This window comes from Balaenoptera acutorostrata, chromosome 16 (genome assembly GCF_949987535.1).
Source record: "Balaenoptera acutorostrata chromosome 16, mBalAcu1.1, whole genome shotgun sequence".
Taxonomy (NCBI): Eukaryota; Metazoa; Chordata; class Mammalia; order Artiodactyla; family Balaenopteridae; genus Balaenoptera; species Balaenoptera acutorostrata.
In genome coordinates this window covers 26,465,289-26,478,045 of record NC_080079.1, presented here as the reverse complement: position 1 = coordinate 26,478,045, position 12,757 = coordinate 26,465,289, and the positions used below count along the sequence as shown (strand labels likewise).

The 12,757-nt window shown below is 48.1% G+C and overlaps 1 protein-coding gene across 3 annotated transcripts in view; it reads left to right on the top strand.

The window, feature by feature from the left end:
- CNNM2 (cyclin and CBS domain divalent metal cation transport mediator 2) overlaps positions 1–12,757 on the top strand; it is a 150,670-nt gene that overhangs the window by 136,159 nt on the left and 1,754 nt on the right. Inside the window, exons 6-8 of one of the 3 annotated variants that reach the window (XR_009005651.1) lie at positions 382–447; positions 4,250–4,434; positions 5,030–6,791. Coding sequence is in view for 2 of the 3 variants with exons in the window: in XM_057530834.1 (XP_057386817.1) it covers positions 382–447; positions 4,250–4,434; positions 5,030–5,239 (461 nt within the window). In the remaining variant the exon portion in view is untranslated. Of the gene's footprint in view, positions 1–381; positions 448–4,249; positions 4,435–5,029; positions 11,538–12,757 lie in introns of those variants that run through there. The other 2 variants (XM_057530834.1, XM_007187220.2) reach the window with 2 other exon arrangements.

Below are 12,757 nucleotides of genomic sequence, written 5' to 3'. Positions count from 1 at the left end.
TGCTGGCACAGGCAGCTTGGGTCACGCTCTTGGGGCAGTTGATGAATCAAGCTCCCCTTTTGCGTGGCTAGCTGTGATTGAAGTCCTTAAGAGCACGTTTTGAGCTATAAACTGCAATGGGGTATTTACTGGCTTAAGAGATTTCTAGGTTAGTAAAGCAGCGTGTGAGTAGGATTTCTCCCGATTTCAGCCTCCCTAGATTCCTCTTCCTGGAAAGCAGTGTGTGTTCAGTTGACTTTTATTAATATCATATAGGCTTCTGCATTTCCGGAACTGAACGCTCCTATGGGTAGAACAGGTATCCACTCCTGTCCCCTGATTACAGAGAGCTCCTTTCTTGCCTTTTGACATGGTCTCACCCTGTTTTTCTCCATTTTTCAGTTCCTTTGTCCCTGTCTCGTACCTTTGTTGTCAGCAGAACAGAGTTGTTAGCAGCAGGTTCTCCAGGTAATTCTGCATGTTTCCTTTTCATAATTCTGATCGCCTCCGTTGACCCCACCAAAGCCCGGCTGGCCGGGTCTGCTCCCTTTATTTGGTCAAGGCCATTTTCAGTTCTTCTTTGAGCTCTAAAATTCCATGGTTCTGTGACTGATAGTGAGCTATCCAGGACAGCATAAGCCCACAACAGATGCGCAAAGGGTTTGGGAGATGGGAAGGGAATCTTGAAACTGGGAAGGGGAGAGTGGGTCTGACATGGGTTCCCTGCGTGACCCATCCACACTGCTGACCTTGGATTTGCGAGGGTGCCCTTTGGTCTTTTGGTGACCTCAGCAAAGTCATGGTGCATGGAATTTGCAGAGGCCCCAAACCTGAGGATTCTTCCGCAGAACACATTCAGCCAAAAGGCTGAAGGACTATGAACTTTTCTTGGTGAGGCCCCCAAATCTCTGTTTCTTTGGTCCTTTTTGTGGCATCCATGTGAACGAGGTGCATGTATTTCCACCCTTCCTCGGGCAGGTGGCCCCGCTTCTCCTGTCTCGCTCTCTTTGTTCTGAAATTAGTACTGTGCACATTCCTAACGAGCTGCTTGATTATTGCCCTGCAGGAGAGTATGGTCATGCCTGGCTAATATGTCCAGCTGCTAAAAAAGAAAGGCAGAGGTTTAATCTCTCTTTAATTAAAATTGCTGGGCTTTCCTATTTGGTAGTACAACTTTTCTGTATTTATTTTGTTCCATACAGCTTATATTTTAAAATCTGACTGATGAGATTTGCATTTCATAATCCAGTTTCTGCAAAACTCTAAAATGCGGATGTTCGGCAAAGGAGGCAATACTTGTCTTAGAAAGAAGCTAATATTCCCTCAGGTCTTTGCTCTTAAAAAAAATTGCGGGTGTTTGGGCATAAGATATTACTCATGGGGCTATTTGAATCAAATCAGCAGACAGAATATACATGTATACACATATATGTATACATAAATATGTATTTATATGTATGTATTGTTTCCTCCCCATTTTATTTGCTGGCCTCTGCTACCAATTTAAAATGTCACAGATGCTGAAGTAAAGTGACTTCTGGCCGAAACTCACGGAAATGTCATTTGTGTCTTACTTTTTCCGTAGAACTTAGAGATTTCTTAGTTCTGCCCATTCCATCTGATCTAGTAATGAGAAAATCCACTTTGTGGGTCCAGGCCTTCGAGGTGCTGGCATTACAGTAATATGATACCTGATAAATGGGGGTTGAGCTACACCAGTGATTTCCAGCCAGTTCCACACGGTGCCTGGTGGCTCTCAGGGAGGAGGCTGGGAATGTTTCTTTATTGTGTCTTTCTAGCTTACTAGCAAATGAAAGGATCCCTAGGTAGGATGAATAAAATAAGCCAAGACAAAAAAACAAAGAAAACAATTCTGAGAAGGCATAAGAGGAATTAAAATTGAAAGTCTTTTTCATAATTATTGTCATAAAACCTTGGCACATAAATTTGACAACAAAACATGACCTGCACTGGGAGGTGGCCACTTCAAGTCTTTGTTCTCCTTGGTATGAAGACTCGCACATCTCCCCACACGCCGATGAAAGGTGACTGTGCTGGTTCCTGTCGAGTTGCAGAAGAGGTTCTGGAAAACGGTCTGCTGCTCCAGACTGTGGCTGTGATGCCAGGCAGCGGGTTCCTGGCAAAGGAGAGGGTTCATCTCTCAGAAAACAGAGGGCAGTGGGCTGAGAGGAAGCTGACTGGGAGTCTAGATACTTTCGGAGACCAGAGAAGTTGCCCTGTAATCCTCCTCAGGAGAAAATAACAGGAGATTGAGAAGCACTGCCTAAGGCCTCAGACGGTGATCTGGCCATGCACAGGGTCTGATCAATAAGAAAATTGCCCTTTAAACGTTTTGTTTTTATAACCTTAAATTGTAACCCACTGAAGGGAACACCATCTCAGAAGTGTCTGTAGATTTGGGGCTAAAGCCCAGGGATACAGTGGGATCCCTTGTTTCACAGACTGTTCCATCCATCAGCCTGTGGGAAGTTATCACAAGTACAGAGTAGCTTGATCCTGAGGGTAGGCGTGTGGTGGAGAGGTCTGGGATGACACTTATGGGAAAGAATATAATAATGTTAACAAGCCTCCTTTATCAGGCACTTACTGGGTGTCAGACGCTGTGCTAAGCACTTTATATACCTTATCTCATTTTGAATCTCCATAAGACCTTACGAGGTGGGTGCTATTACTGTTCGCCTTTTACAGATAGGGACTCTGAGGCTTAGCAAAGTTGGGTCATCTGATCAAAGTTGGGTCATCTGCTAAATAGAAAGCATCTGATAAATTAATTTGCCTTGTTCTCGTAGATAAGTGGAAGCAACAAGAGGAACTGCTATTGAGTTTAATTTTGACTAACAATGGAAAATTGGTTCATGACATGAAAATTGTAGGGAAAGTGGTTACATGAAAATTTTAGGAGAAAGGGGACTCGCCATATGAGGTTCCTTGAGTACTTGCCATGTTTTGTTCTGCATGTCATATTTTAAGAGGGACTTTGCTGGGACTTCCTTGGAGGTCCAGTGGTTTAGACACTGCACTCCCAATGCAAGAGGCACGGGTTCGATCCCTGGTTGGGGAACTAAGATCCCACATGCAGCATGGCGTGGCCTAAAAAAAAAAAAAAAAAGAGGGACGTTTGCTGAATGGACTCTCAGACAATGGTCAGGATGGGGTAAGTGGGGGGGATAAAACATGTGAGGTGAACAGTTGAATCATTTAGCCCAGAGAGGAAGAGACTTAACTGTCTTCAGACTTTTAAGGGCTATTCCAAGTAGCAGAGGAATGGAAGGCACTCAGTAGATCTCCACAGAGTGGAGGAGAGTGAAGTTGGGGAAGCAGATTTTGATGGCTGTGATGACAGACTTTCCCATAGTTGAAGGGTGGGACCAGCCGAGAGCCAGTCAGGGACACATTGAAAAGAGGAGCCAACCATCAGGTGGGAGAATTGGTCCCCTTCAATCCTGTGACATTGTGCAATTCAGCGTGGGCACCCAGTTGATATTTGTGCAATAGGTTTGACTAGAAAAGCAAAAATGGAAGAAGCCCTGGCGAGGGTGTGGGTTTTATTTTTAACGACATTTATTAGAAGCTATGGTGAACGTGCCTCTAAAAGCAGCAACACTTAGACTCACCTGGATTTCCTTTCACTTTGTTTTAATGAAAGAGTACTGTCGATCTCATTGAAGACTCCTCCAGCACCTAAGGTGACCTAATCAAACCGTCTCAGGGTTTGGTGTCTTCCAGGGTTCTTAACAATCCTGAGATGTCCTCGGGCTGCCTGACAGGGATTTTACTGGGGTCACAGGCAAAGATAACAGGTTTGGCTGCCAGGTATGGTATGAGCAGACAGAAGCGTTTTGATCCCTTTAAAAACATGTACTGATTTATGAATGTTCTCAAGAGTCCTTTGTTTTTGCTTCTGGCAAAATAATGCAGTGCTGCCTTCTTACAGCCCATGTTTCGTATCAAGTAGCTTCTGTGTCTCGGACCTCGCCTCCCCGGCCTGTGCTCCTGACACAGTGTGCAGCCACGGGGTCTTTGCTATTGGAAACTCGGAGGATTGGGTCTGTTGGTGTGGACGGGGCTGGGAACGTGTTGCAGGAGAAGCCGTGAGCCTGCTGTAGGAGACCCTGCAGCTGAGCTGCATGGCCGAGGCGTCTGGTATAAGTTGATTGAGCTTGTCTATTCATTATTATTGGGAAAATAAAGAGCTTTGAGTTGCATCTACCTCACTTAAAAGGCGGTTGGGTTTTTTCTCCCTTTCCAGGTGAAAACAAGTCACCTCCTCGCCCATGCGGCTTGAATCACTCGGACTCTCTCAGTCGCGGTGACCGGATCGATGCGATAACGCCGACGTTGGGGAGCAGCAACAATCAGCTCAGCTCTTCGTTCCTCCAAGTCTACATCCCTGACTACTCGGTGCGGGCCCTCTCCGATCTCCAGTTTGTTAAGGTAAGAGGAGACAATGGCTTGGCAGGGCCCGGCAGGTGGCGGTCAGCTTCCACCGAGAGCGTTTGGCTCTGCGGCCTCTGCGCCGAGCCTGCCTTGGTCATTTTGCAGGCGCCCTGCCTCCAGCTCCTGTGCCCTGACTCCGGCTGGGGAAGAACATCGGTCTCCTTGGCTCTGTCCAGTGAGCTGCCAAGTCAAATGTGGCTTTTTCAGGGAACAAGAGCTGGAGGGGGTGAGAAAATGAGTAAACATTTCCAGCCGGTCTTCATGAGAGACGGGCCTCTTTTCTTAGGCTGAAATAAAGATAGCTTTGGGGGGATGAGCCAGCTTTAGCTGATGGAAGCCATTTTCTAGTCTCTGTGAAATGTCGAGACAGAACTTGGAAATGGCTTATACATCAGCAAAAAGTGACTTGTTCACTAGAATCAACTTGAACTTTAAAAAGTGGCTCAGTTTATACTCAAGGATGGTTTTCTTCTAGAGCAACTGCTAGGGGCCCTTCGGGGGATGTAAGGTGTAATAAATACCATGTGGAGACAAGAGAGCCTAAAAATAAACATGATCTCGGTTTGTTTTCTGTACCATCTCCTGGCCTCAGATCTCAAGACAGCAATACCAAAATGCCTTGATGGCATCCCGGATGGACAAAACTCCTCAGTCTTCAGACAGTGAAAACACTAAAATTGAATTGACTCTTACGGAGCTGCACGACGGGTTGCCAGACGAGACGGCCAACCTGCTCAACGAACAGAACTGTGTGACGCACAGCAAGGCCAACCACAGCCTGCACAGCGAAGGCGCCATCTAGAGCACCGGCCTCGGCCTCCGCGTCTGACCGTGAATCCCATTAGTGTGCGCTTGTGTGCCATGCTGCATCCTGCACCATCCTGAGACCAAAGACTTTGTCCCCTTCCTGGAAGCAGCAGAGGAGGCCGGAGAGGGCAGGAATGGAAACTGGAGACGTAAAATCGACAGCCAGGGCGTGGCATTCGAGATTATGGAGATGAATTTCTTCCGCCCAAATAGAATCATGTTTATTTTTTCAGCTGTACCTTTTATCATTATCCACTCTCCTCCTCCCTTGATTTGCATGAAGTTGAAAATTGTTGCGATTTATTTTTTTCCGAGAGATCATGTTTTTAAAAAGTGTCTTTTGCAGAGTTTTAAATTGTTCTGTCTGAACTCTGCTGTGACCCCATGATGTAACCTTAGAAGGATGGACTTGTCCCTCCAGTGGCCTTCCTTGGCCCCCGCCCCAGGGAGGGGCACCCTTCCTCTGTGCCCCAGTGGGTGTCGCTGTCGAACTTCAAGGATGAATGACACAGACCTGCCCAGGCTGTTGGCCCTGCAGGGTGGAGCCTGCACAGGGACCCGCAGCCTCTCTGAGCTCAGTGTTGTTTTAAGTTAATGTTTAACGGTGTCCCTTTCCCTCAGAAAGGTTTAACATTTGCTTGGAATGTGATTTTGCTCCCACTCTAAGGAATTTTTATCACCAAAATGAATGTTAATGAATTTTAAACCTATGGTTTATCTTTGCAAGAGGCGAGGTGGCTTCACCCCAACATTCCCACAGCCTGGGATCTCCAGCTCAGCCAGGCCTCTTCCGCCCCAACTTACAGAGCGCCGTCACCCACCGCCCCGTCCTTGCTCGTTAACCCAAGATGCTGCTACACAGATGCCAAATGGAAATCTTCCACAGGGCCCTCGAGTAAACTCGTGGTGTGGAGTCCACGCTCCTGCCCTTCCCGCTGGGATGTATGTCATTGTCAGAAAAGGAGTCGGACCTTCCAGCTGTGCTCTGTGCGCCCTGCCGAGAAGGCACGTCTAGACCCATGTGTCTAAAGGAGGGAACACTGGGGACTGCCGGCACCTGCCCTCTTCCCCTCTGTCCCTGGGCCTGCGGGGCCCAGCAGTGGCTGTGTCCCCGCCTGAGGACCTCTGTGTCTCCCGCCTCAGACGTGGCCCACGCCAGAGAGGCTGCCCGTACAGCCCGGGTCAGTTTGGCCCCAAACAGGGATTGAGAAACCAAATGTGTGTTGTGGCCATTTCATGTGTGTCTCTGTCTTATTTTACTATCAAATTCATCACGTGTAGTGAAATTAATGTCAGGAGGTATTTCTTGAGTGACTGAATTCCTAACTCTCTTATCTGTGTTTTAAGTGTTAACCCAAGGGATATGTGCATTTTGTCGGCAACATTCGTACACTGAAATGACTTCCTACTGACCACAGTTTTCATGTAGACCTGTCAGTCCTCGCTGCGTCCAGTCACTAGGCGAGAAGATAGCATCTTCTCCACTGGGTCTCACTGCACGAAGGGAAGCCCTGGGGCTAAGCGGCAGTTTCTTCTCCTTCCTCCAGGTAGGACTGTGCACCCCAGGCTGGGCGCTGGCGGGTGGGAGCTGCGGTTGGGAAAGAACCAGCAACACGCTGGGCTTGCCTCCCGGTGAGCAGCTCGGTGGCTCCAGTGTCATGTGCGCACCTGGCGCAGTGTCTCCCCTGGGATGTTGGTCCTGGAGCATCTTCCTCAGAAGGTGCCGTGCCCCTTAGTGAGGGAAGTATGGTCTCACCTGGTAGAAGTCACCGGGTGCCCCCTCAAGGGGCTGAGTGGCCTGCTGCTGGCACCCAGATCACAGCACCGTGGGAGGGTGCTCCCACCGCGGAGCTTGACGTTAGTGGGACCCTGTACTGTGAGTATTTGCTTTTATAAACAAACCCATCCAAGTGTAAAGGTCTCACTTTCTTAAGATGCGTCTAGCTGAGCACAACGTCAGTATGACATGACACGGGAACTGGGATTATCTGTAGCGGGCGCAGAAATGAGAGAGAGAGTTCCCTGTAACAGAGTGAAACCTGGGCCTTGCTGGGGGAGGAGGCTTCTGCCCCAACCAGCACGCCACGCTCTGGGCCGGGACAGCAGTGCCGTCCCTGTGGTCTGGCGGAGCCGGGCTGCCAAGCCGTGGTTCCTCTGGCCTCCTGGACCTTCGCCCGTCAGCTTCCCCTGGCCTATCTGCTTTGATCTGCCTCTCCACACGCAGTCCATCTCCGGGCGCCTTGCTACTGGAAGGAGCCTCCGGAATCACTGTTACTGTGCTGGATCTTTTTTGGAGCCCCACTGCTGCTCTGTGAATCCTAAAGCCCTTTTGAGAGGATTCCAGCTGCTGGCTCCTTGACTTCAGGGAGAAATGGTTAACGTTTCCATACTGTCTTACCTGCTCAGTGTGTGGCTTTTTGAAAAGTCCTCTCTATAAAGGAGCTGGCACAGGGGGGCTTTGCAGTAGGGCTCCTGGAGGACGAAATTTTAGCCTCTCAAGTTCGTATTTATTTTCTATAAACTACTCTTTACCTTTGATTTTTCACACTGTTTTATAACAACAGGGAATCCCAAATAAGTCCTGTCTGGTCCCTGAAGGAATGAAGGCTACCATTTGGCTACAGTTAGATCTGCTTTGGGGAAGGCTCAAGACCCTTCAGATGGTAACACTCAATGTCTGAGTGGCGACAGATTCGTCTTTCAGGCCCCCCACTTTCCTTCTAGAAACTAACTTTAGGCTGTTGAAGGAGAAATGCTGGCTCATGGCTTCTGTGGGGCAGCAGGAGAATGATCTGGGGAAGGTCTGTGCAGTTCATGTCTACTAAGTAAACAGGAGCAAGGCAGAGAAAGACCATCAAATAGTTGAGATCTTGATATGCAGCGGCCAGTCCTTAGCACTACTGGTGGATTGTCCTCTCCTAGGGCTGCGGGCTTTGTAAGCGTGGATGGCGAGTGGGCTGTGGAGCAGACACAGGGCCCGGGGTCCTGAATTCTGTGGGAGTCCCATTGTCAGGCCAGGGCCTCGCTCTCCTTTTCAGTGGCCCCTGCTGCCAGCCCTGGCTCTGAGGGACCAGACCGGGCCTCCTCCTGCTCCTAAGCAGCCACTCTGGCATCCCGTAGGTTCCTCCTGGAACTGGATTCCTAGTATCCAAGTGTTCCTGGGACAATCTGCTTTCTCTTCATAAGTGAGGGAGACTTTCTTCCTACTGCTTTAGAGGTTCCCTCCCTTTAATTCTCTGTTTCACATGCATCAGGCAAGTCTAAAATCATATGTTTAAACTCTTAGGAAAACAGAACCTTAAGATTTGTGCATGGAAACTGGGATGTTAATCAACTAGCTTAAGCCTTGGTTCTGACATAATTTGAATGTGAAAGGGCACCCCATGTAACTCTTTTTTCCCCTCCTTCCTCACCTCACTTCTGGAAGAGAGCTCAGTGCCCATGCTGACAGGGTTGTCTTCCCCAAGTGGGAGGAGTAGGGCATCTTGCCATTTTCTAATATTTCAAGGAGCTTTTGTGCATATGTTGAATGCAAAACTTCACACTAATATGGAACATTAACTGTGAATATATTTACTTGTGCTATCCCCAGTACCATACAACTAAAGGTCCAGCTTTTCCAAGTCTAGGAAAATAGTGCTAGATACAAGTAGAATTGCATTTCCCTTAGGAAATGAAGCAACAGGAATTTGGGCTTAGCAGGGACCATGAACTTCTGTCCTCAAATTACCTCAGGTTGAGGAGCAGACCTAAGTAGGCCCTGGCCAGTTGCATCTGTGTCCTGGCTGGTCAAAAACAAAAACAAAACCCAACCCTGTCATCTTCTGAAAAACCAGCCAGGGATCTGACCATCTTTGCCTTTCCTGGGCCAGGAGACCAGGATTCCTCCAGTGTTTCCCAGGGCCCGGCCCAGGCAGAGGACTCACCTGGGCTGGCACAGGAAGGTGCTCACCTTGTTCCCTGGGATTCTAAGCAGGAGGCCACCAGGGAGGGTTGGCTTGTGCATGTCACATGACACAAGCTCCTTGCTAGCACGAGAGCAGGAACTGTTCCCCTCTCAGCTTTGATCCCGGAGACGGTTTTTCTTGCAGAGCGTTGAAGACTGCGAGGCTGAGCTGGCAGTTCAGGGAGTGGAGGCTTCTGAGGCACCAGTGCTCACTCTCTTCCTTGAGGACACAGGCTCTTGTCCTGGGTCAGGTGTGGTTCTATTCCGGCCTCTGGACTAGTGGTGCTTCTGTCCAGCAAGGGCATCTTGGTGGGTTGCAGGTTAGCCCAGAATTAGGAGGGATTTAGAGAGTTCAATATGGAAGTGATCTGGGGATTCAGAAACTTTTCCCATGTAAATGGATCAGTGAGCAACCTACTCAGTGGATTTTTATACCTCAGGGCCATTTGCAAATTTTTATCTTTCCACGTTTCTTTTGTATTTGCGTGGGCTGATAGGAGAGATGAGTTCAGAGGATTCTAGGATGACGTTCATTTGCCTCGGTTTGCGGATGTGTGGGGCACGCGCACCAAGCTTGCTCAAGGCTGTGGCAGTGGGCCTTCCTCCTCCAGTACGTGCGGGCACCCCTCCTGCAGGGAGTGCTTACATGCTGCTTTTCCTTCTGCCCTGCCTGAAGATGCCAGGGCCCCTGGTCAGCCCTAAGAACAGGAGCAAGATGGCAGTTCACAGCAGCTGCAGAGCTTGGAGCAGCTTTCCTCCCACTGTCTTGGGCTGGGGAATGTCTTTGCTTTTCAGACCTTTGTGGTTGGCTTGGCTCAAGTAAGCTTTCTCACTGTATAGGCTAGAGCCACTGATGTCATCTCAGAAGAATTGTTTTAAGTATCAGGCTGTACTTGAAGCAACATGGAAACAAAGGTTCTAAGTGGCAAGAGAGTAAAGTTCTAGGACTTTGTATGCCGAGGTTTATATGTACATAGATCCAACACATACTATAAGACTTGAGTGAGTACACATTTTCAAGTTTCAATACCCACTGGGTATTAAACATAAACGAATTGGAAGAATGACTGGGAGTATTGTTTTGCCTCACTTGGCAGGGTATCTTCCAACATTTGCCCACATCTGACCAACATGGATTCACTCGAGAAGTGATTTCTTTTGGGGCCAGCTTCCTCTTCAGACTCACCCTGCAGAGAACTATCAAATGGACCTGGTGGGCCTTGAGTGCCTGCCCTTTTTGTTGGAGGCCCAGGCCCCTTGGATATAAACAGCTGGTTTCAGGCTCCCAGAGCAGAAGGGAGAGGGAGAAAATAAGGCCTCAGGACTCTTGTTCCCCAGAGAGCCCCAGCCTCGCTCCTGATTCATTACTCCCCGTGTCTAAAGTCTACTGTGAAGGTGGAGTGTGTCAGTCCGTTGACTTTTCTTGTTTCTGGAGTTCTTTTAAGTCCACAAATGTATATGCTTTATTTTATATTATTATTTATTATGTACATATGCCTCTACTGTTAGCACATCGTCTATGACTAAGATGAGATCTGTTCTGGAGCCCCTCATCCATGGAGCCTAGGGTTCTGTTGTCTTTTAAAGTGGGTGAGAAGGAGCGGTTTTGCTTTTGTCTTAAACAGGTTGCTGCTCTTATGTTGGTCCTTGTGTCCCGGCCCCTTTTATTGGGCCCACCTCTATTCCTGATGGCAAGTGTTTGAGATGAGGATGGAGGCAGGTCTTTACTTCATGGCAGGGCCTCTCAAGTACCTCCGTGAAATTTTTAGAGGTGGTTTCCTGGTGACTGGGTCTATTCTCTGGGTAATGGTACAGCGTGGCTGTGAGGCCAGAGCCTCCTTCCTCACTCCCACACTCCCAAGCCAGGTTGGTGGCCTGGTCCCACAACAGTGATGGTCTCTAATTCCCACCTTGGATTGCAGAATCCATCTCTCTGGACCATGGAAGCTGCCTGCCCACCTGGGCTTCTAATATGCCTTTTCTTGGTTTTGAGGCCCAATGCCAACACTGCCTTGGCGCCTCAAATTAAGACCCTGCTTTGAGTCTGATTTCCATCCTCCTTAGCCTTTACTCACTGTATCATAGTGTACATTTCATGCTTTGTAGCAGTGAAGTTTTCTGAACACAGTATCCAGAGCTGTGTATATAAACCTAAATAAGCACAAATGACATGTATAGGTTTCATGAGCTGATTGTCATAATGAATGCATTTTATAATTCAAATGATGTTGTAGATTTACAATCTCTCCTATTTATTTTGTATCAATTTATTTGTAAATTTTGTGATTGTTTTAAAAGGTTTTTGTTCATTTCTATTATTCTGTTTAGATAAATGATTTCTGTTCACCCTTCTAGCGAATGTGTGTTCCCTCTTTCCCCTGTCACCTATGCAACACTGGCCTCCGTCCCCTGCCTGGTGGGAAAGCTGGGATTGGTGGCCGGCATGGCAACACAGCAGGGCGTTTCCTTTGGATGTACACCACCGAGTCTTATGTTAAAAGAGAAGCGGGTGCTAGAACTGAGCCTCCAACTTCCAGCCTGGTACAGCCAATGCCAGGGGTGTGTTCTCTTTTTCGAAGATTGTAATCTGTCCCCCATCAGTTCATTTTAGATAAAGATACTGGGGCTATCCACTCAAACTGCCCCAGACATTTGCCACTCAAGTCACTAATAACACACACTTCAGCTGGCAAATCTCTAAGCTGTTTTTTCCTAGGCAAGACCAGAGGCCTCATTCAAGCCTCTCAATTGGCTCTTAAAGATGAAAGTGGCTCTGCAGGTCCTTCTCTGCGATGGGAAGCCTAGGAGAATGGTTGCAGCAGGCACAGATGGTCCACCCTCAAGTTAAAAACACTGGGCATGAGTGTGGTGAGTCATGGTCAGATGCTCTTCAGGATTCACTGGGCCTCCCACGTTCCCTAATAAGCCACATCCTCTTCCATTGTCCCTTCTATTCCTTCTACCCTCCTCACTCATGTGACCAGACTCTGAAGATCTTCCGGTCGAGGTTCATGGCCCCTCTGTGATCTATTCCTAGACCACATTCTTTTGGAATCCTTCTTCCCTCCACTCTTAGTCTCTGTTTTACATTCTTCTGAGAATTGAGCCTCTTGATGACTGGTCCCTTGTTTTTCCTACCATATTGTTTTAACCATGATATTCTCGGTCTGTTTTACTTACACTAGTCCTGTGGATGGAGACATTTTAGTGAAGAACTGCTGACAAGATTGGCTGAGACACTTCCTGACCTAACCAGTGCTCTCACCTCCCCAATCATCACCCCCAATTTCTCGAAAGTGGAACAAGGTAGATCTATATTCCAGTGAAGTATTATCTTCTTGGGAGCCTGTTAGAAGCAGAGCAGAAAGCAGCAAGCAGTGCTGGGAAAGGAATTCTCTCTCTAGCACGTCTCCTCTCAGTTGGCTGCTTTGCTTAGTTTTTCCTGCTTTACTCACTTTGTCTAGATGAGTCCTGAGCTCAAATCAGGAAACTCTCCAAGGGAAATAAAGGTGATTTTTCCTATTGTGAAGATGAGATTTGCCTAAGCCTTCCCTCTGCATCCATGGG